Raw genomic sequence first — 23,915 nt, 5'->3', positions numbered from 1 at the left:
TTTCTCTGGTAAAACAGAAGGGATGTGTACTGTGCACCTGTGTCTCGTGTCGCCAAAGCTGTTTCCTACCGGAGTTAATCGAGGTTAAGCTAGAGCATGAAGTGAATGGGCCCCTTTGCTTCAATCCCTTTATCACTAAGCTGTGTGTAAGAAACTGCTCTAACTTCGTTTTTGTTCAGAAAAAGAAGTTTCTGATCTAGTGAATTTCATAAGAGAAATTCAGTTAGTTAGAGAGTATGACATAGAAATGGGGTCTCCCTGTCACTGTGCCATCCCATGGCCCCTGCCCGAGGGAGGCCTGAGTTCCAGGTCTGGGTGGGCATCAGTGCCCCGCCCCACACACTTGGGCACCTGCTTTATTCAAGATGTCTTGGAGAAGTTGTGAAGAAATTTGCAAATGTGTGACTGGAACACAGAACCATGAGAATGTGGAACCATTCATTTGCTAAGATTGGCAATACCATCATCAGAGTTTTAGGCCTTTTCTTGAAACAGCTGAAACTTTCAAAGCAATTCAGGTTTGTCACTTTGACTTGGTCTCTAAGTGCCAAGGCCTCCTCTGGCCTAGCTGCAGACCACTTAGCCCTCCACTCCTTTTTCTTCTTTGCAGAGGAGTTACTTTAAGGACTTGCCGAAAGCCCACACAGCCCGTGAGGGGGCTCTCAATGGGATGACGTTCTACGCTGCACTGCAGGCTGAGGATGGCCACTGGGCGGGTGATTACGGTGGCCCGCTCTTCCTCCTGCCAGGTAGGAAGGTGCTGTTGTGGCCTGTGGGCGGGGCCACCCTGGGGCATCCTTGGCGTCTTGGCTTGATCTGGTTCAGGCCTTTGGTGAACGTCTGAGGTGTGAATGCGTGAACAGGTGAAAAACTGGGAGCTCACATAGAAAAGAGCTGGGGAGGTTGCCCTGTGCCTGAGTTGTCCTGCTGTCGTTGCCAGGGGATGGGAGCGAAGGCCCAGCTAGCTAGCGTTCTGAAAAAGGAAGCAGGGGGTGCTTTGGGGGCCAGGGGAGGCTCTTGAGTCCCAGTGCAGAGCAGGGGCATCAGTGGAGGGCCTAGCCTATGCCAAGGTGCAGAGGTGGGCAGGAATCTTTTAAGTCCTGTGTAGGCAGCTTGTGTGTGTGAACTCAGCTGAAGTGCTGGCCAGGAGAGCTCAGCTGGGACCTGTAGGTGCAGGTTGGTGAGTTGTAGGAGGACTGCACTTGGAGCCCTTGGGTACTGAACTGGTTTGGCTAGACAAGTCTGTTTTGCATCCTGGGAATGTTTCTCTGAAGAAATGCTCAGCTTTGTAATCCGGAAAATTCCCTGCATTTATGCAGAAGGACCTTTTCCTTTAGTGGCAGTAGCACTGGGAGTCCATCAAGCTCCCATCTCTGCTTTGACTCCAAGCCCTGCTGCCTCCTGGACTGTACAGCTTTGTATCTTCCTGACTAGGGACCCAGGGGCCTGATCCTTGGGGGCAAGTCTTTGGGCTTCCTTCCCTTGGTCTGACCTGGAGCCTGTTGAGACTTTTCCCAAGGATCTTCATGGGGAAGCAGTGACTGCACGGGCTTGCTCTGACCCTGGGCAAGGTGACGGGACTTCACCATGCCTTGGCTGACTCATCTGTGATGTGGGGATGATGGGAATTGGGTTTGGTCCCATGTGCCTGGCACCAGGCGCTCAGTGGGTGATTGGTCATGGGGACACTGCATTGGTTTGTGCCTGCTGCTGTAGCTCTGGGCTCAGCCTGCTGCCCCACCTGCCCTCTGCAGGCCGTAGGTTGGGGCTTTCCTCTCTCCCTCTGGACTCTGGACAGACCATCTTTCTCAGGTGGACACTGGCCTGTTTGGGGGTGCTGTCTCAGGGTTCTTCCATGGCTGGCTGAAGTTTGACCTGTCTTTTTCTGCTTTAATTTGGCAAATGCTCATGGAGGTCATGACTCTGTGTGGCCCGTGTGGCATTGAGCATCACTGTGGTGATCACTGACTCTGGGGTTGGACCTCCTGGGCTCCAGCCCCAGCCCCACCACTTAGGGGCTGTGCCTCAGTTTCTTCGCCTGTAAAATGGGGAAGACCTGCTCTGCTTCCTGCTTGTGTGTTTCCCTGTCTTGACAGCATCATACCTGTTATGAAAGGAGATGGGCTTATTTCTGTGAACCTCTGTGCTGTCTCCATATCTATCTGCCTTTCCAGAGTGTGCCTGTGTGGGTATGTCTACTGGGGCTTCTCATGCCTCTGGCCGTGGTTGGGCATCCATTCCATGACACGTTGTTGCTGGGGCCTGCCTGAGACCCCGCGTGCTCGGTGCCGTGGGCACATGGCTGATGGAGCCTAGGCCAGGGGTAGGGTGGAGGGGCGGGGGGTAGCCTGTGAACACCATGCTCAGGAGGGCTAGGCTGGGAACAGAAGGTTCTTTGTGGGTAACATTTATTGTTGTCCATCTTGCAAAGTGATGTGTGCTATTAAAATTAATAAAACAGGAAAATGTAAATGTAAGCGAGTAAACTACCCCATCCAGGGATGACCTGTTTAGTGTTTCTTTCCCGTAGACACGTCAGTAGTGTGGGACCTTGGGAGTGGCTGGGTGGGCTCTGCACGCCCCATGTGATATGTGTCACGTGTGCTGTTGCTGCTGCGTCTGGGGCCCCAGTTCTAAAGTCCCTGATGGGGCCGGGGATAATAGCCTTCCCAGGCTTGTTTCCACAGGAAGGAGACGCTAGCGGACAGCTGCCTGTTACCTGGGGTTCTCAGGAGGAATGGGGCCTGGGCTTAGCAGTGCTGAGTGCCTGCTGAGGAGTATGTTTTCTGCCGCACAGGCCTCCTGATCACGTGCTACGTGGCGCACATTCCTCTGCCGGCTGGATACAGAGAAGAGATTACACGGTACCTGCGGTCGGTGCAGCTTCCTGATGGCGGCTGGGGCCTGTGAGTCTGCCCAACCCTGCGTCGCTGCGTGTGTACGCATGCGCGTGCACCCCTGTTCTTATGTGGGAGATGCACCTGTCAAGGGTGGGGTGACTGTAGCTCTGGCCCCGGGTGGGCAGGGAGAGCCTGTCAGAAGGGAAATGGGCTGGAGGCTACATGCAGGCTGGGTCCGGGTTTCCCTGGGGCTCTCAGAATGGGCCTGTTCACTTTCCGGGCCTCGGTTTTGCAGCTCGCGTTGCAGTGAGTTTCATGACTGATTGAGAGACTCCTGAGACCCATATAGCACAGTGAAGACCATTTGCTGTCATCACTAAGGCAGAAGAAAATTGTCCTTGACCCTGGGATGGCAGCAGGGAGAGGCAGGCCGGGCAGTTCTCCCCATGTTTCAGCCTGCCTTTCTGTGGTGTCGCTCGCTCTGGGAGCAGGGCCCTGTCCCAAGGTGGTCGACTGCCTGCCCACCTGGCTGTGGGGCCCTGGTGCTTCTTGTCCTGCAACCAGGACGTTGGCCCCTCCTGGGCTGGCGAACTCCACACCACCAGCCTTCCTTACAGAATCCTAGGAGGACAGCTCAGCTCTGCTTGCCTCCTGGATGGGGTCGTGGGCATCTCGAGCTTCAGATCCCAGCTCTTTGCCGTCTGGGTCCTGGGACAGACTTGAGGTCTCAGCAGTGCCTTCGCCTGCCCTGGCATGCTGCCTCTGGAGCTTGCTCCGTGGGCCGTAGTGATGTAGGCTCTGCTGATGGGCCACTGCCTGGGCTCATGTTGATTCAGCCATGGGAGGTAACGGACAGGGCCGGGCAGGTCCTGGAGGGAAGTTTTGCTGTGCTCTGCAGCATGCGGGATCTTAGTTCCCCCACTAGGGATCGAACTTGCGCCCCCTGCATTGGGAGAACGGAGTCTTAGCCGCGGGACCACCAGGAAAGTCTTGAGGGCAGTTTTGGAACTGCTCAGGTGTCATGGAGGTGCAGGAGCTCCTCCTGGAGAGTGGCTCTTCTGGATGCTTCTCGTGTTGTTACGTCATTCTTGATTTGCTGGGGAAATTTAACGGAAGCGTTGCTTAATTTCTTACGAGTAATGGAAGACGTCATTTTCTCACCTGTCTCCTGCTTCTGTAGGCATATTGAGGATAAGTCCACGGTGTTTGGGACTGCGCTCAACTATGTGTCTTTGAGAATTCTGGGTGTGGGGCCTGACGATCCTGACCTGGTGCGAGCCCGGAATATTCTTCACAAGAAAGGTACACCCTGCATAGCACGTGCTACGTAATAAATAGTTCACGTTACCTCAGCATAATGAGTGCTCGAAAATGGGAAATAGAAAGGTGCACCTGCACTTCACATACAGCAAAACACGTGAGCCAGGAAGGTGTCAAAGCAGAACAGGAGGAAGCTGTCTAACCTTGCCAGTAAATTTTTAAAACACAAATAAAGGTCGCCATATAATTCTGTTTGTTTCGCAAATGGGCAAAAGGACTCACGAACAACGTGCTCGTGCGTTGCTTGTGGGAGTTCTCCTTCCCGGGGGCAGCCTGGCCGCACGAGAGTGGTGGGAGCTGGTGGGGCTCTGCCTGCACCCTCCGCCCTCGCTCTCCTGTGTGTCCTATAGGGCTCCTGGGGTGACTCCCTCCCCTCGGCCTGGGGATGCCCTTCTTCTCCTGCTGCCTCGAGAACGTTCACTGCTCCTCTGCAGAGCCCGGAGCGTCTCACCCGCCTGCCCTCCCCTCACGGACATTCCTCAGTCTGCTCGCCCCCCCTGCTCTGTGCTCGCACACAGGGGCTTCCCATCAGCACCTCGAAGCCCCTTCCTGCTTCAGGGCTCCGCATGTGCCGCTTCGTCTGCCTGGGATGTCCCACCTTCCAGCCAGCCCCGCTGCCTCGGGGGTTCCTTCTCACGCTTCGCCTGGCACCTTGCATGTCACTTCCTGACCTGCCACGTTGGGTTACGCCTCCTGCTGCACTTTCTCACGAGCCTGCATTCTTCACACGTGTGTTGCTCTTGTAACGAATCCATCGTCAGCTTCTGGGCTCACTAGTGTGAGGTCCCAAGGCTGATTTCTGGTTCCTTGTCTGGGAAGGAATGTCTTCAGGCCATGCTTCCCTAGTAGCTTTGTGGGTTCTTTGCCTTCTGCACACCTGGGTTTGGGGTGAGACCTCCTTGTGAATCGTGTCCAGGATGGTTTTTCTGTGCTTGGGACCAGTGCTGCTGGGGGTGGCTCCAACACGGGGCCACAAGCATCCCCACAGCCACAGTCCACATCCGTCTGCTGCGTGGGTACAGTGCTGCGCAGGACAGCCAGGTGGACTCAGGAGGGAGAAGGCTGAGCGTGCACAGTCAACTCCCTCATCACCTCCAGGCCCGTGTGGACAGGGGCTGCCGTGTGCGCCTGGGCCTCTCACCTTCCCAGCTTCTACTTCCTGGGGGCAGGGGCCAGATAGGCTTGTTCTGGGGAAGACGTCGGTCCCACCCAGCAGCCCTGGTGTTGGGTGGTCCCGAGTGGTTCTGCAGCCTGCGTCTTACCACAGGGAGAGGATCCTTAGCAGGCCCGCCTTTTGAAGGGGACCCGATTCCTGAGGGTCTCGTGTTCATAGTCAGAGGCAGGTGATGGGGCCTGTTCTCTCCCCACAGGTGGTGCTGTGTTCATCCCCTCCTGGGGGAAGTTCTGGTTGGCTGTCCTAAACGTGTACAGCTGGGAAGGCCTCAACACTCTGTTCCCAGAAATGTGGTACGCTTCCCCATCTACGGTCACCACTCTCTTCGCGAGTAGAGAGATGCCACCCTGGGTCACTTGCTGCCTGTTAGTCGGATGAGGGGCTGTCCGTTCAGTGGAGTTGGGTGGCGTTAGGCTCCTGGCAGAGCCCCTGCTTGGCTGAGTCCTACAGACGATAGGAGGGAGGGAGGTGCAGGGGCGTTGGGCCATGTGGCAGGTGGGTGGGGTCCCGCCTCGCTGGTTACAGAACCTCTGGTGTGGGGCGTGACGTGCTGCCTTTGTTGCATAGATGCCTGTGACTGTCTTGTTGTGGACATTTTGAGCATCTATAGAAATAAAGGAAAGCAGGTGATAGCCCATGCAGGCCTCCCCAGCCCAGTGTTGGGTGTGCCATGCTGACTGTCCCCCTTGTCTTTTTTGTTGGTGAATGTTAAAGTTGATCCCAGACATTCTGTTTCCCCTGCGAACTCTTCAGTGTGTGTGTTTTTTTTTTTTTGTACGCGGGCCTCTCACTGTTGTGGCCTCTCCCGTTGTGGAGCACAGGCTCCAGACATGCAGGCTCAGAGGCCACGGCTCACGGGCCCAGCCGCTCTGTGGCATGTGGGATCTTCCCGGACCAGGGCACGAACCCGTGTCCCCTGCATTGGCAGGCGGACTCTCAACCACTGCGCCACCAGGGAAGCCCTCAGTGTGTTTTTTAAAGATAAGAATTTTCTTCTAACAGAACTACAATAGTGCTTAAAAACTCAGCAAAATCAACATTAATTCCATATTGTGTGATACTTATAAGCCAGAGATTTTAAACATTTTGTGAATATCTAATGAAGTCTCTGGACATTTGTCCCGAATACATTCATATACATACAAGTACCCCAATATCACCTTCAGGAGGTGAGGTCCCTGGAGCAGGGAGCTGTCAGGGAGGTTGGGGGGCCCTTGCGCTAGGGGACTTCGGTAGAGGAGAGGTGCGAGGTGAAGGGGCCGATCAGGAGATGACAGCAGGGGCCTGATGAAAGGGCCGACAGCCCAGCCTCCACCGGGGCAGACCTGCCCAAGGCTGGCCACTCTGGAAGGGGCGGGAAGTGGTCTGGGGCCATTCCAGCGTTCCTCACCGGTGGGCCTGCTGGCTGGACCTCGGACCTACCCGGTGTGTAAGGAGCCGCAGAGGAAGGCACTGAGCAGGCGCTGGGAGGGGTGTGGTGTCAGAGGCGGGTGTGGGGGACTGCGTTGGCTGCATCCCCGCGCCGCAGGGCCCAGGCCGTGGTTGCCGGGCCTCTCGGTAACTAGGGCACTGCTAGTCTTGGCGGAAGTTGTTTTGGAGGGCATAGGTTAGAGTGTAAAGGGCAGGTGTGCAGGATGAAGGACCAGAGACCCTGAACCGCTTCAGCTGCAGGAAAGCTGGAAACGTTACCCAAAGTGTAGCAAACGCCCTTTGAAGTGAGTGGAGGAGCCCTCGAGAGTGAGGCCAGGGGTGGTGGGGCTGAGGACACCCGCCCAACCCTTACACCTGGGAGCAGGGGAGGCGGGCTCACCTCCCCATGGCCTCCACGTGGCCTCCCCTCTCACTCGAGGATGGAGGCTGAAAGGGGCGGGTGGAGAAAACAGCCCAGGCGCGCCCCTACCTGGGAGGCTGGCAGAGCCGTGCTCACGTCAGGCTGCGTATCTGGGTGAAGCACAGCAGAGGTAACGATCAAAGACACAGGCCTTGAGAAGATGTGGCAGTCCTGAAGATTTTTATTTAGGAATAGTTTTCAATTTCCAGAAAAGTTGCAGAGATAGTCCAGAGCGTTTCTGTAGGCCCCTCTCTAGGTAGCTCCGTGATTAGCGTTTCTGTTACCGTGGCGCGCTTGTCGCAACTGGGAACCCACAGGCAGTCCCCACCGTTTAGGGGCCAAGCCTCCTGGCTTTAGGAGGCTCCTGGCGAGCCAGGAGAAGTTGTCGGCTTCTGCGGGCTGCGCCCCTCAGGAGCACGGCTGTGCCCACTTGGGCCGGAGACAGCCGCCCACCCCGTGTTCAGGCTTGAAAGGGCCCCGGGCTGCAGTGGTGGGGGGCCCTGCTGACACGCTGTCCCGCCAGGCTGTTTCCTGACTGGATGCCCGCGCATCCCTCCACCATCTGGTGCCACTGCCGGCAGGTGTACCTGCCCATGGCCTACTGCTATGGTACCCGGCTGAGCGCTGAGGAGGACCCGCTGGTCCAGAGCCTCCGCCAGGTGAGCCTGACCACGTATGCCCGCTCTCAGGGGGCCCCACGGAGCCGAGAGCCCCACAGAGTGGAGCGTCCACCTCCTGTCCCTAAATGACTGCCTGGGGGCTTGTGCAGTGGGATGGGCTGCAGGGCCCCTGTGAGCAAAGGCCAGGCCCCAGTGTGTCCCCGGGGAGCAGCCCTGACGTGGGGCTTGGGGAGCAGGGTGCTCATCGGGGCCTGCCCTCGGGAGGGCAGGCAGCAGAGGGGATGGGCAGGTCTGGGGCTGAGGCGCTGCCGCCCTCAGGAGCTCTACGTGGAGGACTACGGCCGCATCGACTGGCCGGCGCACAGGGACAGCGTGGCCCCCGATGAGCTGTACACGCCGCACAGTTGGCTGCTCCACGTGGTGTATGGTGGGTGCCCCCAGGGGCTGGCTGGGCCCCCCGGGGGTCGGTCGACACCTAAAGTGACAGGGAACGTGGAGGGACACGGCCCTACGATGAGTCCTGGCGTTGGGGTCCTGTGGGGACAAGGGGGCCGGCGTGTATACCTCGTGTCCAGCAGACCCACCTGGGGCTCGGGCTCCTGGACAGAGGATTCGGAGCCCAGGGCCTTGAGGGGCCGGTAGTTCCTCCTCAGTGGGATAGAAGGGGCGGGACCCCACGAGGCCAGTCCAAGCCCATCTCCCGTGGGTCCTCCTGGCTGCTCAGAGCCGAGTGGCCTCCCCTTGGAGCCTGGCGGGTGCTGTGTGCGCAGGCGGCCACGTTCCCCCTCATTCATTCGTTCGTTCCCTCACTGGTCCTGCAGACGGGCCCTGGGGTGGGAGCCGGGACCCGCCCTGTCGGCACTGGGAGGCAACATGCTCTGCACGGCTGCGGGGGCTGTAGGGCAGCACCAGGATGCCAGGGAGGGGGCTGCACCAGCAGGCAAGGAGAGTGGGTGAGGGGGTGGCAAGGGGGGGCCCAGAGACTGGCCGCCGTGGGCCGACCACCCTGGGGGGTCTGTGCTGGGGCTGGGACTCCTCTCCGTGTCTGGTGCCTGTTGACGCCCCCCCCTCCCTCGCAGCGATCCTCAACCTGTACGAGCGCCACCACAGCGCCGGCCTGCGGCAGCGGGCCATCCAGAAGCTGTACGAGCACATCGCAGCCGACGACCGCTTCACCAAGTACCTCAGCATCGGCCCGGTCAGCGCCCCTCGCCCACTGGCTGTCTGGGCCTGGGGTGGGCGAGGACTGGGGGCGGGTTGCCCAGAGGCCTGTGTCTATGGAGCTGGGAGTGGGGGTCTCCCTGGAGGTGAGGTCTCCCACTGGAGGCGGTCACACCTTTACGTGGGACCTGGGCCTCTGATCCCCCAGGACCCCTGTGCTTGGCCCGCCCTCCCGTCCCACCACCTGGTGTGTCTGGAGCACTGCTTCTTGAGGCCGCCTCCTGAGGTCTCTCTGGCCGGTGGGGTGGGCTGCTTTTCCTCCCCTGGTCCTCTCCCCTTCCCCAGCCCTAATAACCCACCATTTGCCTTTCTCCTATGGGGTTTGCAGGGCCAGGGTGCTTGCGTTCCACTCCTGATTGCTGTTGAGGCTGGTGACTCGAGACGTGCTTCTCAGAGCCTCTGGGCTCCTGACTCTGCTCTGCCCCGTGGGGCTGTGAGCCCGGGTGGCCAGTGCAGGGTCGGGAGGCTGGCCTGCAGCCTTAGGGCACTGGGTGCAGGAGGCAGCGCTGTAGCGAGCCTCGGGCGGCTGTGACCGTGGCCGCCGTGCTGGGTCAGCCCACGGCTTCTCTGTGTGAGCCCAGTGGGTGCAGTGTCCATGAGCCCCACGCGTGACCCTGCTCCCAGGTGTTTTCGAGGCCGGGTGGTACCCGGGGGACGTCAACTGCCACCGCCCCACCGAGGGGCCAGTTGTTTCCCTTTCAGCGCCAGGGGATTCTGCGTGGGCTCTGACCTAAGGCTGCGTAAAGCAAGTTAGAAACGCGCTGTAATTGGACCTTGGCCTAGGAGGTCCCGGGGTGGGAGAGCTGGGCCTCTAGAACATCTGCTCTGAGCAGTCAGGCCCTGCGCCTCTGGTCTCACCTCCGAGTCGCTCCATCTCTCCCGTGGCCCTCAGCCCTATCCTCCATCCTCTGAGTTATCTCAGGTAGCTCAGGACACACCACAACCCATGTACCCACTCAGGGGTCCCTGCCTTGCCCGTCACCCTCGTGGCGGTTCTTCTTACCAGCTGGCTGGGCTCCCGTCACCTCTACAGGTCACCCTGTCTTTTCGCTGCTGCCGTCCCCCTCCCTCCTTGGCACACGTGCCTTGGCCCATTCCCACCTCTCCCAGGGCAGGGCTGCAGCCTGGTAGCAGTGAGTGCTTGGGAAAGTGGTTAGAACAGAAGGCCTGGCCTGCAGCAAGGCCGTGCTGGGGCCTCGGTGGGGTAGGTCTGCGGCCCTCAAGCCCGGGAACCCCGGCAGGTGTGGAGCAGAGCCCTGACAGGGCCGTCTCCTCCAGATCTCGAAAACCATCAACATGCTTGCGTGCTGGCACAGGGAAGGGCCGGCCTCCTCTGCCTTCCAGGAGCACTTGTCCAGGATTCCGGATTACCTCTGGTGAGTGTGGCGGCGAGGGCGTGGCCCTCAGGAAGGGCGTGGCTGAGAGCCTGAAGGCCAGCGTGTCCCATGCAGGGAACTCTGTGTTTGAGGGAGGCCTATTCCCCTGGTGGGCCCTCCACACAGCTGGGTGGGGGGGTGGGAGCTGTCCTCACGTGTCCCCTGCTGCGTGGGCGCATTGCTTTTGGGACACGGGCTCTGGGCCCCTGACTTCCGGCTCTGCCCTTGCTCCCTGACATGGACTCTTCTCGCAGGCTGGGCCTCGACGGCATGAAAGTGCAGGTAAGGGCTGTAGGGCCACAGCTGCTTGCTTACTTGCAACCGTTCCTGCCTTTCGGGTTTGTTAAGATCCCAAGTCACTCCTCCCGATGTGTTCTGTCAGCGTGTGGTAAGTGGCTGCAGGTCCCCCTTGTCCCGCATCTGAGGGGCACCGCCGGGCATCTCCTGGGTGTGTGCTGTCTGGCAGGGATGCTAACAGGCCCTGGGGGGTGGTGGGAGAGCTGAGGGCCTGCAGCCACACCACGGGAGCAGTCTGTACACCAGTCATTCAGAGCTGCAGCTCGGGGGGGACGAGGGCCACGGTGGTTCTCAGACGCCAGCCCAGCTGCTGCTGGACAGCTGATGATCTCACAGCTCGCATGCTGGTTCTGGTTAGCGGGGTCAGGACAGCAGCAGGATGTGGTCAGAGTAGAACCCGTGCCCTCTGCTGCCCCGTGAGCTGAGCATCCCAGAGGTACCACCTTCAGAGTCCTGAGACACACTCCTGTGGCCCCTCTCCGCGTACACCGCACCTCTGTTTTGTACCGTTTGCTGATTTCCAGTGTCTGGGTGTTGTAGATGCTGTTCCCCCAGCTTACGTCCTGTGCGTGTCCCTGGGGGTGGGGCTCCTGGGTCACCGGGCAGCCTGGGCTGACCTGGTCCTGTCCCGGCTGCAGGGACCCTGGGGTCAGCGAGCCGGGAGCTTTTGTCTCCTGTCACTCAGTGTGCAAATGTGGCACCTCCAGCAATGTCCTTGGGTCATACTGACCTCTGGGCCCTTTGGGACGAGTGCACGTGGGCCCAGCCCCGCCCAGCGCAGACCACCCCCCCAGGTGCCCTTGCCAGGTGCACTTGAGCCCCACTTCCAGCTCCCTGGCCCCCACGCTGCCAGTCTTGTGTGAAAATATTCCTGAAACACGTGAAGTAGAGGAGGGTGACGAGCCCTCATGTGGCTCCCCACCCGCTTTGACACCTCCAGCCCTGGAGCTTACGAGGGCTTCTGGTCCTGACAAAACTGCCGTGCCGTCCGCACTGAGTTCACGGCAGCCCCCGGTGGGGTTTTGCTGTGTGTTCATTGGTATCAGGATCCAGTCCGGGAGGCTGATCCTTGCTGTTGCCTTTGTCCTACAGTCTCCTGGTGCCCTTCTCTCCTGGGTCATTTGTCCCTAGCATGTCTACCTTCTGCCTGCTCTGCACCCCAGATTTTCTGCAAACTGGCGGTTCGGCCCTCAGGCTTGATCGGCTCAGGTCTTTTTGGCCAGGCGCTGTGTGTGTTCTTCCCACACGTTGTCCTGCCAGGCTGCAGTGTCTCGTGTCCCTTAGTGCCACCGATTTGTCTGGGCTCCGTGCCAGTGGGCAAGCAGTGGAGGCCATGGCGGTGGTCTTCCAAATCCTGGAAGTGCTCTGAGGAGCTCTGTCCTGGCTGGTGGCCTGGCTGCCTGACCCACGTCTCCTTGCAGGACCAGCCCCTCTCAGGGCCTCGTGGGCTTTAGGGGTACAGAGCCCAGAGCCTGGGGTGAGGAGTTGGACTCCTACCTCTCTGCAGGAGCTGGTGGATGCCCCTGCACCTTCCTTGGCCCTCTAGGCACCCATCAGATCTGGGAAGTTGGGGTGGGGGTGGGAGGTGGCTGCTGTAGGGCTGTCCTCTTTGCACAGGGCACCAATGGCTCGCAGATCTGGGACACCGCGTTCGCCATCCAGGCTCTGCTGGAGGTATGTGGCTCCGTCCCTCATTCTCCAGCCTCCACCTGCTCTTCCTGTTTGTCCACCCCTGCATCCAGCCGGACACGGCACCTGCCGGCCCTGACCCTTCGCTTACCCGGGCTCCGAGACAGTGGTCTTGCTGGCAGCTCTAGGTGTGGGGCTGGCTTGAAGTCTTCGGGGGCAAGGAGCCCTGTGAGGGCTGTTCCCGAGGTGACGAGGTGGTGGGGTCTTCGTAAGGGGGAGCAGGCTCCAGGCTCTCTCAGTGCTCAGATTGCTTGCTACGGATGCTTCTGAGCACGTACTAGAGAGAAACAGGAGCGTGTCTTTATGCTGGTGGGAATGAGGTTGGCAGGATTTGCGGGGGAGTCTGGGCCACGTGGGGGCCTGCCTTAGATGGGCAGGGGCCCTGTGGGCACAGGCTGGGGCTGGGGCCAGGGTGGTGTGGACCATCTCTTCTGCTGTCACTCCACCATGTCTTTCTGACTTGGCGGCAGAAACCCGAGAGCCCCGAGACTTGGGTGGGTTTGCTCCTGGTTCCCAGTGGTGGCCGGGTATCGCCAGGGTCGTCCAGGGACCAGCCACGCGCGCAGGCATGTGCCGGCTAGTGGCTCACCCCCTCCTCTTTCCCAGGCGGGTGCACAACACAGGCCAGAGTTTTCGTCCTGCCTGCAGAAGGCTCATGAGTATCTCCAGGTCTCGCAGGTGAGACCAGGCCTGGTCCGTGCCTCGCACAGGCAGGGTGCCCCTCCAGCCCAGGGCGTGCCCTGATTGTGGGTGGGGGCAGTGGGCCACGTGGGTGCTACCTGGAGGGTTCCCACTGGCACTGGTGACCATGAGGGCGGCGGCACTGGGTCCCTGCATGTTCTGCTGTGCTGGCCCCTCCCTGCCCGGTGTCTGTGTACTATGGTGGTGACGTGTTCCCTCCTGCCCCTCGGATTCTCACCAGGTCCCAGACAACCTCCCCGACTACCAGAAGTACTACCGCCAGATGAGCAAGGTACCGCGGCCAACCCCACCCGCCTCAGTTAGCCGGGCTTTGCCCTCAAGGAGGGCTCTCTCCTCGGCTTCCTGTTCTGATAGATGCACAGTGCGGGGTTCCACTGATGTACCCAAGATATTCCTGACTGAAGAGTTGTGCATAAATGCAGTAGCTGAGCTCTGTGGGCTTCATCCCGCCATGTCACGCACTGTGTGCACTTAGCAGCACCTGCAGACATTAAATAAGCTGTCAGAACATGAATGGCAGTGATGAGGGGAGGAGTGGGGAGGGCAGTTCTTGCAGCACGTGGGGGCATGGGCATGGCCATGGCTGCGTTCTCACAGCGGGTTGCTTGTGCCCGTCCCACAGTAGAGCCTGAAGGCGGTGACGGGCAGAGGCTGCAGTCCTTGTGCTGGAAGTTGGAGGCCATCCACGTGTGTGTGGCTTGGGGCTGTGGCTGTACCTCCACTGTGGATGGGCCTCGGCTCTGTGCAGGCATGCGAGGTGCCATGGCATGGGGTGGCCAGGTGTGGGCTTGGCCTCCACCCTTACAGCCCCACACTTTCCAGGGCGGCTTCTCCTTCAGCACACTGGACTGTGGCTGGATTGTTGCCGACTGCACAGCTGAGGCCTTGAAGTCCCTCCTTCTCCTGCAGGAAAAGTGTCCCTTTGTCACCAAGCACGTCCCACGAGAGCGGCTCTTCGATGCTGTCGCTGTGGTGAGGCTGCTGGGTGTGGGGCTCTGGTCACACAGCTGAGGGCACTGTGCACGTGGAGTCTTGGCCACCCCACCACAGACCCTCTTAGCACACCCAAGTTTTTTCCAATTTTTACGGTGGAGATCACATAATTTGGTGGCGCACGTGTGCTTTATAAGTGGTAAGCATGCATGTGCCGGGAAGTGGTCCCGGGTGGTCACGGAGTACCCGGTTGATAAAGGTTGCAGCCCACTGTTCTGGGCGCCTGAGGGTCCTGGTTTAACATGAAAACCAGCTCCCTGTTTCCCATCCCTGCTCCTTGGTTCCTAGCCTTGGGGTGTTTCTAGAAACTGTGCCACAGCCTGTGGGCCCTTGCACGTGCTCAGCGCGTGGGTGAATTCTCAGGATGTTCCCTCTGGTTTTAGCTGCTGAGCATGAGAAACCCTGATGGAGGGTTTGCCACCTACGAGACCAAGCGTGGGGGACACCTTCTGGAGCTTCTGAACCCCTCGGAGATCTTCGGTGAGTGGTCGGCCAGTTACGCGGCCACAGACTCGGGGGCCCTGCATGCCTGAGGTTGGCCCTCTCGCCAGAGCCTGGAGCTCTTTCCCCTGGCGGGGGGCAGTACCAACAATGTTCTGGCAGATGCGGGCGGATGCTCTAAGGAGCCCCCAGGCACCAGAGTGTTCCGTGCTTCTCGACTTTCCAGGGTGCGGTGACCCTGGTTGTGGATAGAAAAGCTGCAGTCTGCCTCTCGGAGGTGGGTGGGATTCACACCAGCTCTCTGGCCCAAGCCTGGGCCGGCTCCTGCTCTGTCTTCTGCGGAGGCCGGCCTGTCTCCTGAATGCTCCTCACGGAGCCCACAGCTCCTCACAGGGAGGTGACAGTGGGGACCCGCTTGCCTGTGTCCTCCTGCTGTGTCTGTGTGCGCCCCTGTACCCTCCTTCGGGTCTACATTTGTCGGGCTCCTGTAACTGGCAGATGTGCTCCTGTGGAGGCCTTCTCAGGGTGGGCTGCAGCTCTGCTGTGTGCGCTTCCCTGTTACCCTCCCACTGGCCTGGCTGTCCTGCAGCACAGATGGGCCTCCAGGTCACCTGTGTAGGTGCCTCCCTCCCACCTGGTGGCCACGTCACCGGGCTGCTTGCTGGTGGTGCTTCCTCCGTGCCTTTGGAGGATGGTCAGGCTCGTGATGTGTTGTACAGGCTCTGCATGTTACGGCGTTCTCCTGTGTCACGGTTTGGCCTGAATTGCCGAATTGGGCAGCTGAGGTGAAGTTCACATTTCTCAAGCCTTCCTTTTCTTTCCCAGGGGACATCATGATTGACTACACGTATGTGGAGTGCACCTCGGCTGTGATGCAGGCGCTGAAGCATTTCCACAAGCAGTTCCCAGACCACAGGGCCGGAGAGATCAGGTAAGGGCGGCCTTGGCACAGGGGTGCTCAGTCACACAGCGTGGGTACCATTAGCTTGGGGCCAAGAAATCAGACAACCTTGATGTCATTGAGGGCAAGCCATTTGCTCACTTGGGGTGCTCAGGGCGGGGGCCCATCTCAGGCAGGGGGCTCTGGAATAAAACTCATTTAAAAATGGAAGGGGTTTCAGATGCTCCTGAATCCTGCTGTAGGCCCTGAAGTATATCAAATGTGTGTACTGGGGCTCAGAGTAGCACAGTTATAACACAAAAATGAGTTATTTTTTTGCGTCTTCTTAGTAACATTGAAAGAAGACACATAAAGGTGTACCTAGGAGATACTGTGGGTTCAATTCCAGCCACTGCAAATGTCACAGTAATGTGAGTCACGTGAATTTTTGGTTTCCCAGGGCATATGAAAATTACGTTTACACTATATTGTCGTCTGTAAAGTGTTCAATAGCGTTATGTCTAAGAAAACGATGTATGTATCTTAATTAAAAATATTTTATTGCTAAAAAATATTAACAATTATCTGAGCCTTCAGTAAGTCAAATTCTTTTTGTAGTAGTAACATCAAAGATTACTGATCACAGATCACCATAATAGATATAATAATAATAATAAAGTTTGAAATATTGTGAGAATTACCAAAATGTGATAGAGACATGAAGTGAGCAAATGCTGTTGGAACAACGGCACTGATAGCCTTGCTCGATGCAGAGTTGCCAAAAACCTTCAGTTTGTAAAACACACAGTGTCTGCGAAGTGCAGTAAAGCAAAGCACAATAAAATGAGGTATGCCTGTACCCCCAGCTCCACTTGTGCCCAAATAATGATAGTTTTTAAATAAACGTTTCCTGTTGAAGTCTGGCACATGTTTAGAGAAGTACACAAACCATACGTATAGCCCTTGGATTAATTATGAAGTGGACACACCCATGTGACCACGTCGGGCAAACACATTACCAGAAGCTCCCCGCCTGGTTCTCCTCTGCTCACTGTGATCCCAACGTGGAAGCCCATGTCTGTCTCTCTCCACTGTCGAGCGCAGACGCCATGCTTTGTTTATGCCTGTGCTTGTTGTATATCCTTCAGGGCTCTCAGGGGGTTATTATGAATCATCCTGCTGTGAACAATCTCAGACTTGTGTTTCGGGGCACAGAGGTTCCCAGTTCTTGAGGACGTGGATGTGGACTTGCTGTGTTATGGGGCTCTGTGCAGTTCTTGTAGATTTTCCTTCATCCTTGTATGATTCTGTTGTTTCATGGCTCTTGGTAAACCTGGTATAGATTCAGCTTGGTCATCATGTGCTTTACTTTTTATATATTGTTGATTCAGTTTGATAAGTATTTTGTTTAGGATTTTGTCAAAGGTTCATAAATAGCTAAAAGTAAAGCCAATGAATCATTAGTAAAAATTTATCACGCACACACCACAAAGACAGTTTGCAAAGCAAGAGTGCACAGACCCGAACATTGAATGAGGCTCGGGTGTATATTGTTACAAAGCGCTTATATTGTGAGAAGGCAGTAACTGTTTATTCTTCACAGTGATTGGTTACAATATTAGAATTTTCAGTGATTACCTCGTATCAACCTTGGGAAGCAGTTCAGGTTTCTTTATGATTTCCAGAGGTGTAAACAAGAAATGACCCAGGTCAAGTTAGTCTTGCAAAATAAGCTAAATTAGCCTTTGTTTGTATGATTAAACTGGTTTTGTCTGCTCAGGGAATTTTCGAGGCTGGGCTCTGTTTGTTTTTGATTTTAACAGTTCCCCATTTTGGTCATTGTCTCAGCCGGCTGAGAGTATCACCAACCAGTGTCGTGTTATTCTCTCTCTCCACCGTTGTTGTAGTCAGGCTGAAGAGTCACATATTTGCTGTTTTCACTAGTTGAATTGACAGGTTGGAGGGCCATGTAGTCACCATCTTCATCATTCATGTGGTTATTGCAAATTTCATCCAGTTGTCTGATCCTGATGGATACCATTTGGTATGTGAGAGGCTGCTGGTAGGCATTTAAAACTGTTGCAAAATTAATGTGATGACTATAAAAAGAACAATAATCAAGATTGAAAAATTTCCTAGAGCCCAAATTTAATCAGTTAAGTAAATCAAATGGGTTATAATCAGATTCAGGTATTACCTTTCTAAGTCAGTCTACAAAAACTTTAAAAGTTGTTTACGGAGGCGCACATGCTGTGTCAGCAATCACATGTCCTCAGCGTTCCTCAGGACAGGATGCACCTTGGGTGTTTACTTCAGGAGGCAGCATCGCAGATGTCTTTCCACATAAATTAGGCCTCTATATGATCTGCGCAATCAGGTAATTCAATGAGAGGCATTTCTATGGAAGCAAAAGAAAAATAATGGCAAATAATTCAAAGAAATTATAAATTCAGTTTCTGAGTTTGGAGAGCAGCTAGTTGAGACGATTTCTAGATGCTGGGTTCTGAGCATCTTCAGATGCACTGAGGACAAGTGTGGCAATTAGGCAGATTTTCCAGGTTTTCAGTGTGAATGTCTCTGGTGATCTTTCTGAGTGGCCACACAGCAACAGGCATGAGAATCGTCCTCACATGAGCTGTTGAAGTTTGTATCAGTTGTCCAGCTTTTGCTTGCAGGGCTTCGGGAAAAGGGCAGTTTTAGTTTCATAGTGATTCAGAAATCAAGAGTGGAAGAAAATTGTAAGAGTTCCAGCCACATATTGGAGGAAGCCAGAAGAATTCAGGGTTCAGTCCAGTTTACACTTAGAAAACAAATTTAAAAGACAATTAATAGTACTAGAATCTGATGTACATAAAGGTGTATTATTGAAACATAATTTTTGTCTCTATAATCACCTCCATTTCTATCAAAGATAACTGAGTCTAGTTTCAATAAACTTGGCCTGATTATTTATATAAGTGCAGCAGGAATAGCGACTGACCATATAGGCTCTTTAAAATCTGTTTCGTTGGAACTTTTCACGAGGAATCTCATATTGGATCTTTACAGTCTCTTTAGGCTAAGAGGCCAAGCCAAGGACTTGTCCAGTTGTGTCCTGTTACAAGAACAGATTCTTACTTAACTTTTGCAAATATGTATTGTTATGAAAAATAAGAATATTTAATAGGAGTTTCAGAATTCTTGAGGGACCAGGTAGGGAGAAAAAGATAAATGTTTACTAAATTGCTGTAAGTTGCAGACAGCTTAAAAGAGGAGAAAAAGGGTCCTTTAATTTTGGAAAACAGAACGCTAATGAATGAGCACTTATCAGAAGCCTACATTCTAGAGTACTTGTGAGGGTCTTTTCCATGAATCTCTTTGAAGATGAAGCACTTTTGCAGGAACATTTTTGCAAAAGCATCAGAGTAAAATAATAACTGTTTGTAAATGAAAAGAGCTGGAATTATATCAGGGCATACCAGATTTTTGGGAATTTCATATGATTACTGGAATATTTATTTTATTTATTTTTCAATAAATTTATTTATTTATTTATGGCTGTGTTAGGTCTTTGTTGCTGTGAACAGGCTTTCTCTAGTTGTGGCGAGCAGGGGCTACTCTTCATTGCAGTGTGTAGGCTTCTCATTGTGGTGGCTTCTCTTGTTGTGGAGCACGGGCTCTAGGCGCCTGGGCTTCAGTAGTTGTTGCACGTGGGCTCAGTAGTTGTGGCTCATGGGCTCAGTTGCTTCACGGCATGTGGGATCTTCCCAGACCAGGGCTCGAACCCGTGTCCCCTGCATTGGCAGGTGGATTCTTAACCACAGTGCCACCAGGGAAGTTCTGGAATATTTATTTCCTAAAAAAAGTTCAGCATCACTTCTTATTTGAAAATGCTTCCCATGAAATTTAACACATACGAAAAGTTACATAGTTGTAAAAAAGCTTGTCTCTTTTAATAGAGAAGACTCAGTTTTCTTAAGTAATCAAAGACCCAATAAAGACAAATCATAGAATCTTAGTTTTCTAGACATATTACATTAAAGGTAAAGAAAAACATTTGTTTACCCTTTCTTATTAAGAGCAGACCAATAATCTAAGAAAACTATCCTTTTAACAGAGAAAAGCAAATTCTAATTTCGTACCAGTGTAATTTTTTTTGTTTTTTAATTTATATTTGGCTGCGTTGGGTCTTTCTTGCTGCGTGTGGGCTTTCTCTAGTTGGAACGAGCAGGAGCTACTCTTCGTTGCGGTGCACGGACTTCTCATTGTGGTGGCTTCTCTTGTTGCGGATCACAGGCTCTAGGCGTTGGGTTTCAGTAGTTGTGGCACACGGACTCAGTAGTTGTGGCTCACGGGCTCCAGAGCACAGGCTCAGTAGTTGTGGCGCACGGGCTTAGTTGCTCTGCGGCACGTGGGATCTTCCCCGACCAGGGTTCGAACCCGTGTCCTCTGCATTGGCAGGTGGATTCTTAACGAGTGAGCCACCTGGGAAGTCCCAGAACCAGTGTAATTTTGATATTAAAATTCTTCCTTTTTTAAAAACTTGTATAAATCCATTCCAGTCTTAGTCAACGTGACTACACACAAAATTCCTTTCTCCAGATTCCTTTTCTATAAACCTACAGCTTTTTATATCCATTCAAGTTTTGTCCTTTTTCCTTTCTTATTCTGGAACAATCATTTTACTTACAACAAAATTACTTTCTTTTTTTCCTTTCAACAAAAATGCATCCTTATTCCTTATACCTTTTTTTTTCTTTTTTAATATTTATTTGGTTGCACTGGGTCTTAGTTGCAGCTCACCGGGTCCTTAGTTGTGGCAGGCAAGATCCTTAGTTGTGGCATGCAAACTTCCAGCTGCAGCATGCGTGTGGGATCTAGTTCCCTGACCAGGGATCGAACCCGGGCCCCCTGCATTGGGAGCGTGGAGTCTTAGCCACTGTGCCACCAGGGAAGTCCCCCTCATACCTTCTACTGAAAACACACATCCAACTTTTCATATATAGTCATTTTCTTTTATCTCTATTTTCTAGTAATTTTGTAAACAAACAAACTTTAGCTCTTATATGAATCAGTTTTGGCAAGGGAACTTCTATAGCAGTCTGTATTATTTTTTTTTAAAGCCTCTTTTTTAAAAAAATGCTGATTTTTCAACTTTATTAGTTCAAATGTTATTTTCTCAATTTCAAAGACTTACAAAGCTTACCTAGAGAAAAAATGATGCAAGGAAGTTGTTACAGAATAATTACACATTCACTCTTAGAGGCTAGCATAATTGCCTGTGAACGACATTAAATGAATATAAATTCTTTCTACATAATACAGTTAAAATAAAAGATATGCTTTCTGGAAATTACATTATGAGATTCTCTGGTGTCTACAGGTTCATCCCAATGTTGCTCTACTAGACTGGGAAACATAGAACAGGCAGGGGCTGCAGGATCCTCACATCACTGCTGAAGAGGGTTGCTCTGCGTTGAGTAGGCAGAATAAAGATTTGAAGGATGGAGAACAACCTCTAAACTGATCGCTGAGCTATAACTGTATGGGAAAACGCCACCAGAATTCCCAGGCTTGCAAGTAGTTATAAGATTGCTCCCTGGCTGCAATCTGAAAAGGCGAGGCAACAAAGCCTGAGCCTATCAGAGAGGTTGCAGCCTGGCCTTAAGGAGCCATCGCTGTGTGTACAGGGCAGAAAGGGTGGCTGTGGTTGGAATGGCCTGTCCAGCTGGCCGCACGGTGCTTCTGTTGCTCAGTTTGCCGTCATGTAAGAGTGGCCGTTTTCCAGCATGGGCCATTCCTTAGTGAGAGACGCAGTGTATATCATGCCCATACCTTTGTGTATAAAACCGTACAACTAACTGAGACAGCAGTGTAATAAATGGACACGTATTTCTTATTTTCAGTATATGGCATGTGTGCATCCTATTTTGTACTTTATGAAACTATTGCTTACATACAGATAATAAATAAATCTATTAATAAATCTATAAGGTATAGCTAAAATTAAAGATGTATACTATTCCTTTATATAGGTATAAATAATATGTATATTTTCAATTTAAATAAATGTTAATCATAACTCACCAATGGTCTGCGACCACGGTTTGAAAAATAAGAAGTTGCAGTAAATCCTCCCACAGAGGAGAAAGTTCTCTTTGATGGATGCTTAGATAAATGATTTTCAGGCTTTCTTTTTAAATGTACACTTAAGTTTATAAGTAAGTTTTGATGTATCGTTCAGTTAAAAGCATTTCTATTTCTCTTGTGAGTTTTCTGGCCCATGAGTTATTTAGGAGCATGTTGCTTTATTTCCAAAAAAATTGGAGGAGTATCCAGTCATGTTTTTGCTGGTTTCCCTCTGTCTGGCAGGCTGTGCAGCCACAAGGGGGCACAAGCGGGCACTGTGTCTAGTCTTCATTTTGTCACCCAGGCCAGGCTGGTCCCTTGGCTGTGTGCTGTGCGTGTGATCTGGGGTCCTTTCCTTTGGCAACCTTGTCCTCAGAGATGCCCTCACAGGATTGACCTTCCTTCTTACTCATCTTTTTAAGAATTATTATAATAAAAGTAAAACAAGCTCTTTGAAGGAGACTTGGACGATACAGAAAAGCACCAGAAAAAAAGCCAGCTGCCCTTCCTTACCCCTGAGAAGAGGGTGTTCTGACTGTTTGATCTCCACGGTGCACCTTTCACGTAACTGGCTCCGTTTACCGTGAGGTCCCTGAGAGCAGCTGATAACTTCCCTTGTCGTTTGGCATTCTCCTCCAGTACGGGTTGTGATGGTTATTTCTGAATTTTCATTGCTGTTTTACAGCTTTTCCCCATTTTAACCTGAGCCAGTATCCTCTTGTTAAATCTTTGTTCAGGACCATTATTCTTCCCTAGAGCCACGTGGGCTTGGAGTCAGCCTGTCTGGGTGGATGCGCCTGCCCCTGCCCCTTCTCTGCTTGAGATCCTAGTCTAGTCACTTCACCCCCCTGCCTAGGTTCCCCCTGCCACATGCGGCAATAGTACAGCCTCACGGAACTGGGAGGATTGAGATACCACACAAAAGCACTGGGAGATTGGCATGTGATAAGCACAGAATAACTATTGTTATTGTGTAAAAACTCCTGCTTTGGAAGGTAAATTATGATAGTTTTCTGGTGGATTTACTTCATTTGTATTTCTTTGGAGATTACTGAGCTAAAATAGTCTTTCCAGACGTTTATAGGTCATTTCTGTTTCTTCTTTCACATATGAATTGCCATTCATACCCTTTCCAACTTGGTTGCTGGGATGATTTTTCTTCCTGCCTTACATGTTTATTAAGCACAATAAGTAATTCTGTATCTTATGTTACAGATACTTTCTCCCAATTACTTTATTATTTTTACCTCTAGAGAGTTTGAACATAAGTTTTTATTTTTTAAACAAATATATTAACTTGTTATATTAAGATTTTTAATTTAGGAGTGTTTTTAGGTATAGTTTTGGGCGTCAGTTACTCTAGTAATATGTATATGGGATATTCCATTTTACTAGATTGACTTGAAATTCTTCATTAACTTCAAAATTATAGGAAAGTTATAAAAGGAGTAAAAAGCACTCCTATTTACCTCTTCCAGCTATTGCTCAGTTGTTAATGTTAACTTTTATAATATAATAGCCAGTTAATTTACCAGCAAAAGTGAGTTTATTCAGAATAGCCAGAGGAATTGCAATTCGGGACATGTGAACTGTGACAGATCACAGGAGAATCCAGAGAATAAGAAAGGGAACTTGCTTTTATAGGGGCTGTGATAACCAGAGTCTGTTGGAGGGGTTGGGGATCCAGAGTATGGAGGCTTCCCATTGATGGACTGCTGCTGTCTCTGATTGGCTGGGCTGTCGTGGGAAAGAGAGTTTTCTTCTTCCTGCGGGATAGTAAGCAGAGACACCTTCCTGCCCGAGATGTGGAGGGCCATTTTTTCCTGTTTGGGGTAATTGATGATGCCTGGTGGGCCTGAGCACTTCCCTTACAGGCCTGTCTTGACTCCAGCTTTAGGTGAAGCTTCTTTAATTAATTCCACTTTAACTTTTTACTTCCTTCATCATACTCCCTCCCATGTTTTTTGTTGAACCATTTGAAAGTAAATTGCAAATGTGATTACCTTAATCCCTAAATACTTCAGTTTTTTTTTTTTTTTTTTTGCGGTACGCGGGCCTCTCACTGTTGTGGCCTCTCCCGTTGCGGAGCACAGGCTCCGAACACGCAGGCTCAGCGGCCATGGCTCACGGGCCTAGCCGCTCCGCGGCATGTGGGATCTTCCCGGACCGGGGCACGAACCCGTGTCCCCTGCATCGGCAGGTGGACTGTCAACCACTGCGCCACCAGGGAAGACCTTTAGTATTTTTTAAAAATAAATAAATTTATTTATTTATTTATGGCTGTGTTGGGTCTTTGTTGCTGTGCGCGCGCTTCCTCTAGTTGCGGTGAGCGGGGGCTACTCTTCATTGCAGTGTGTAGGCTTCTCATTGTTGTGGCTTCCTTTAGTATTTTTTTTAATGAGGTTATTCTCTTATGTAAATAT

The 23,915-nt window shown here is 52.8% G+C and overlaps 1 protein-coding gene across 5 annotated transcripts in view; it reads left to right on the top strand.

Moving 5' to 3' along the window:
* Window positions 1-23,915, top strand: part of LSS (lanosterol synthase) — a 42,455-nt gene that overhangs the window by 910 nt on the left and 17,630 nt on the right. For 4 of the 5 annotated variants that reach the window (XM_004264631.3, XM_033418516.2, XM_033418517.2 and 1 more), the window contains exons 3-17: window positions 611-749; window positions 2,798-2,906; window positions 4,021-4,142; window positions 5,531-5,627; window positions 7,689-7,824; window positions 8,104-8,212; window positions 8,865-8,983; window positions 10,285-10,382; window positions 10,637-10,664; window positions 12,297-12,353; window positions 12,975-13,046; window positions 13,291-13,341; window positions 13,893-14,042; window positions 14,447-14,543; window positions 15,330-15,435. In XM_004264631.3, coding sequence (XP_004264679.1) covers window positions 611-749; window positions 2,798-2,906; window positions 4,021-4,142; window positions 5,531-5,627; window positions 7,689-7,824; window positions 8,104-8,212; window positions 8,865-8,983; window positions 10,285-10,382; window positions 10,637-10,664; window positions 12,297-12,353; window positions 12,975-13,046; window positions 13,291-13,341; window positions 13,893-14,042; window positions 14,447-14,543; window positions 15,330-15,435 — 1,490 coding nt within the window. The remainder of the gene's footprint in view (window positions 1-610; window positions 750-2,797; window positions 2,907-4,020; window positions 4,143-5,530; window positions 5,628-7,688; window positions 7,825-8,103; window positions 8,213-8,864; window positions 8,984-10,284; window positions 10,383-10,636; window positions 10,665-12,296; window positions 12,354-12,974; window positions 13,047-13,290; window positions 13,342-13,892; window positions 14,043-14,446; window positions 14,544-15,329; window positions 15,436-23,915) is intronic. The other variant, XM_049709654.1, reaches the window with a different exon arrangement.

The sequence above is a fragment of the Orcinus orca genome, chromosome 5 (assembly GCF_937001465.1).
Source record: "Orcinus orca chromosome 5, mOrcOrc1.1, whole genome shotgun sequence".
Taxonomy (NCBI): domain Eukaryota; kingdom Metazoa; phylum Chordata; class Mammalia; order Artiodactyla; family Delphinidae; genus Orcinus; species Orcinus orca.
The sequence above is the reverse complement of the archived record's forward strand: the minus strand, read 5'-3'. Positions and strand labels throughout refer to the sequence as shown.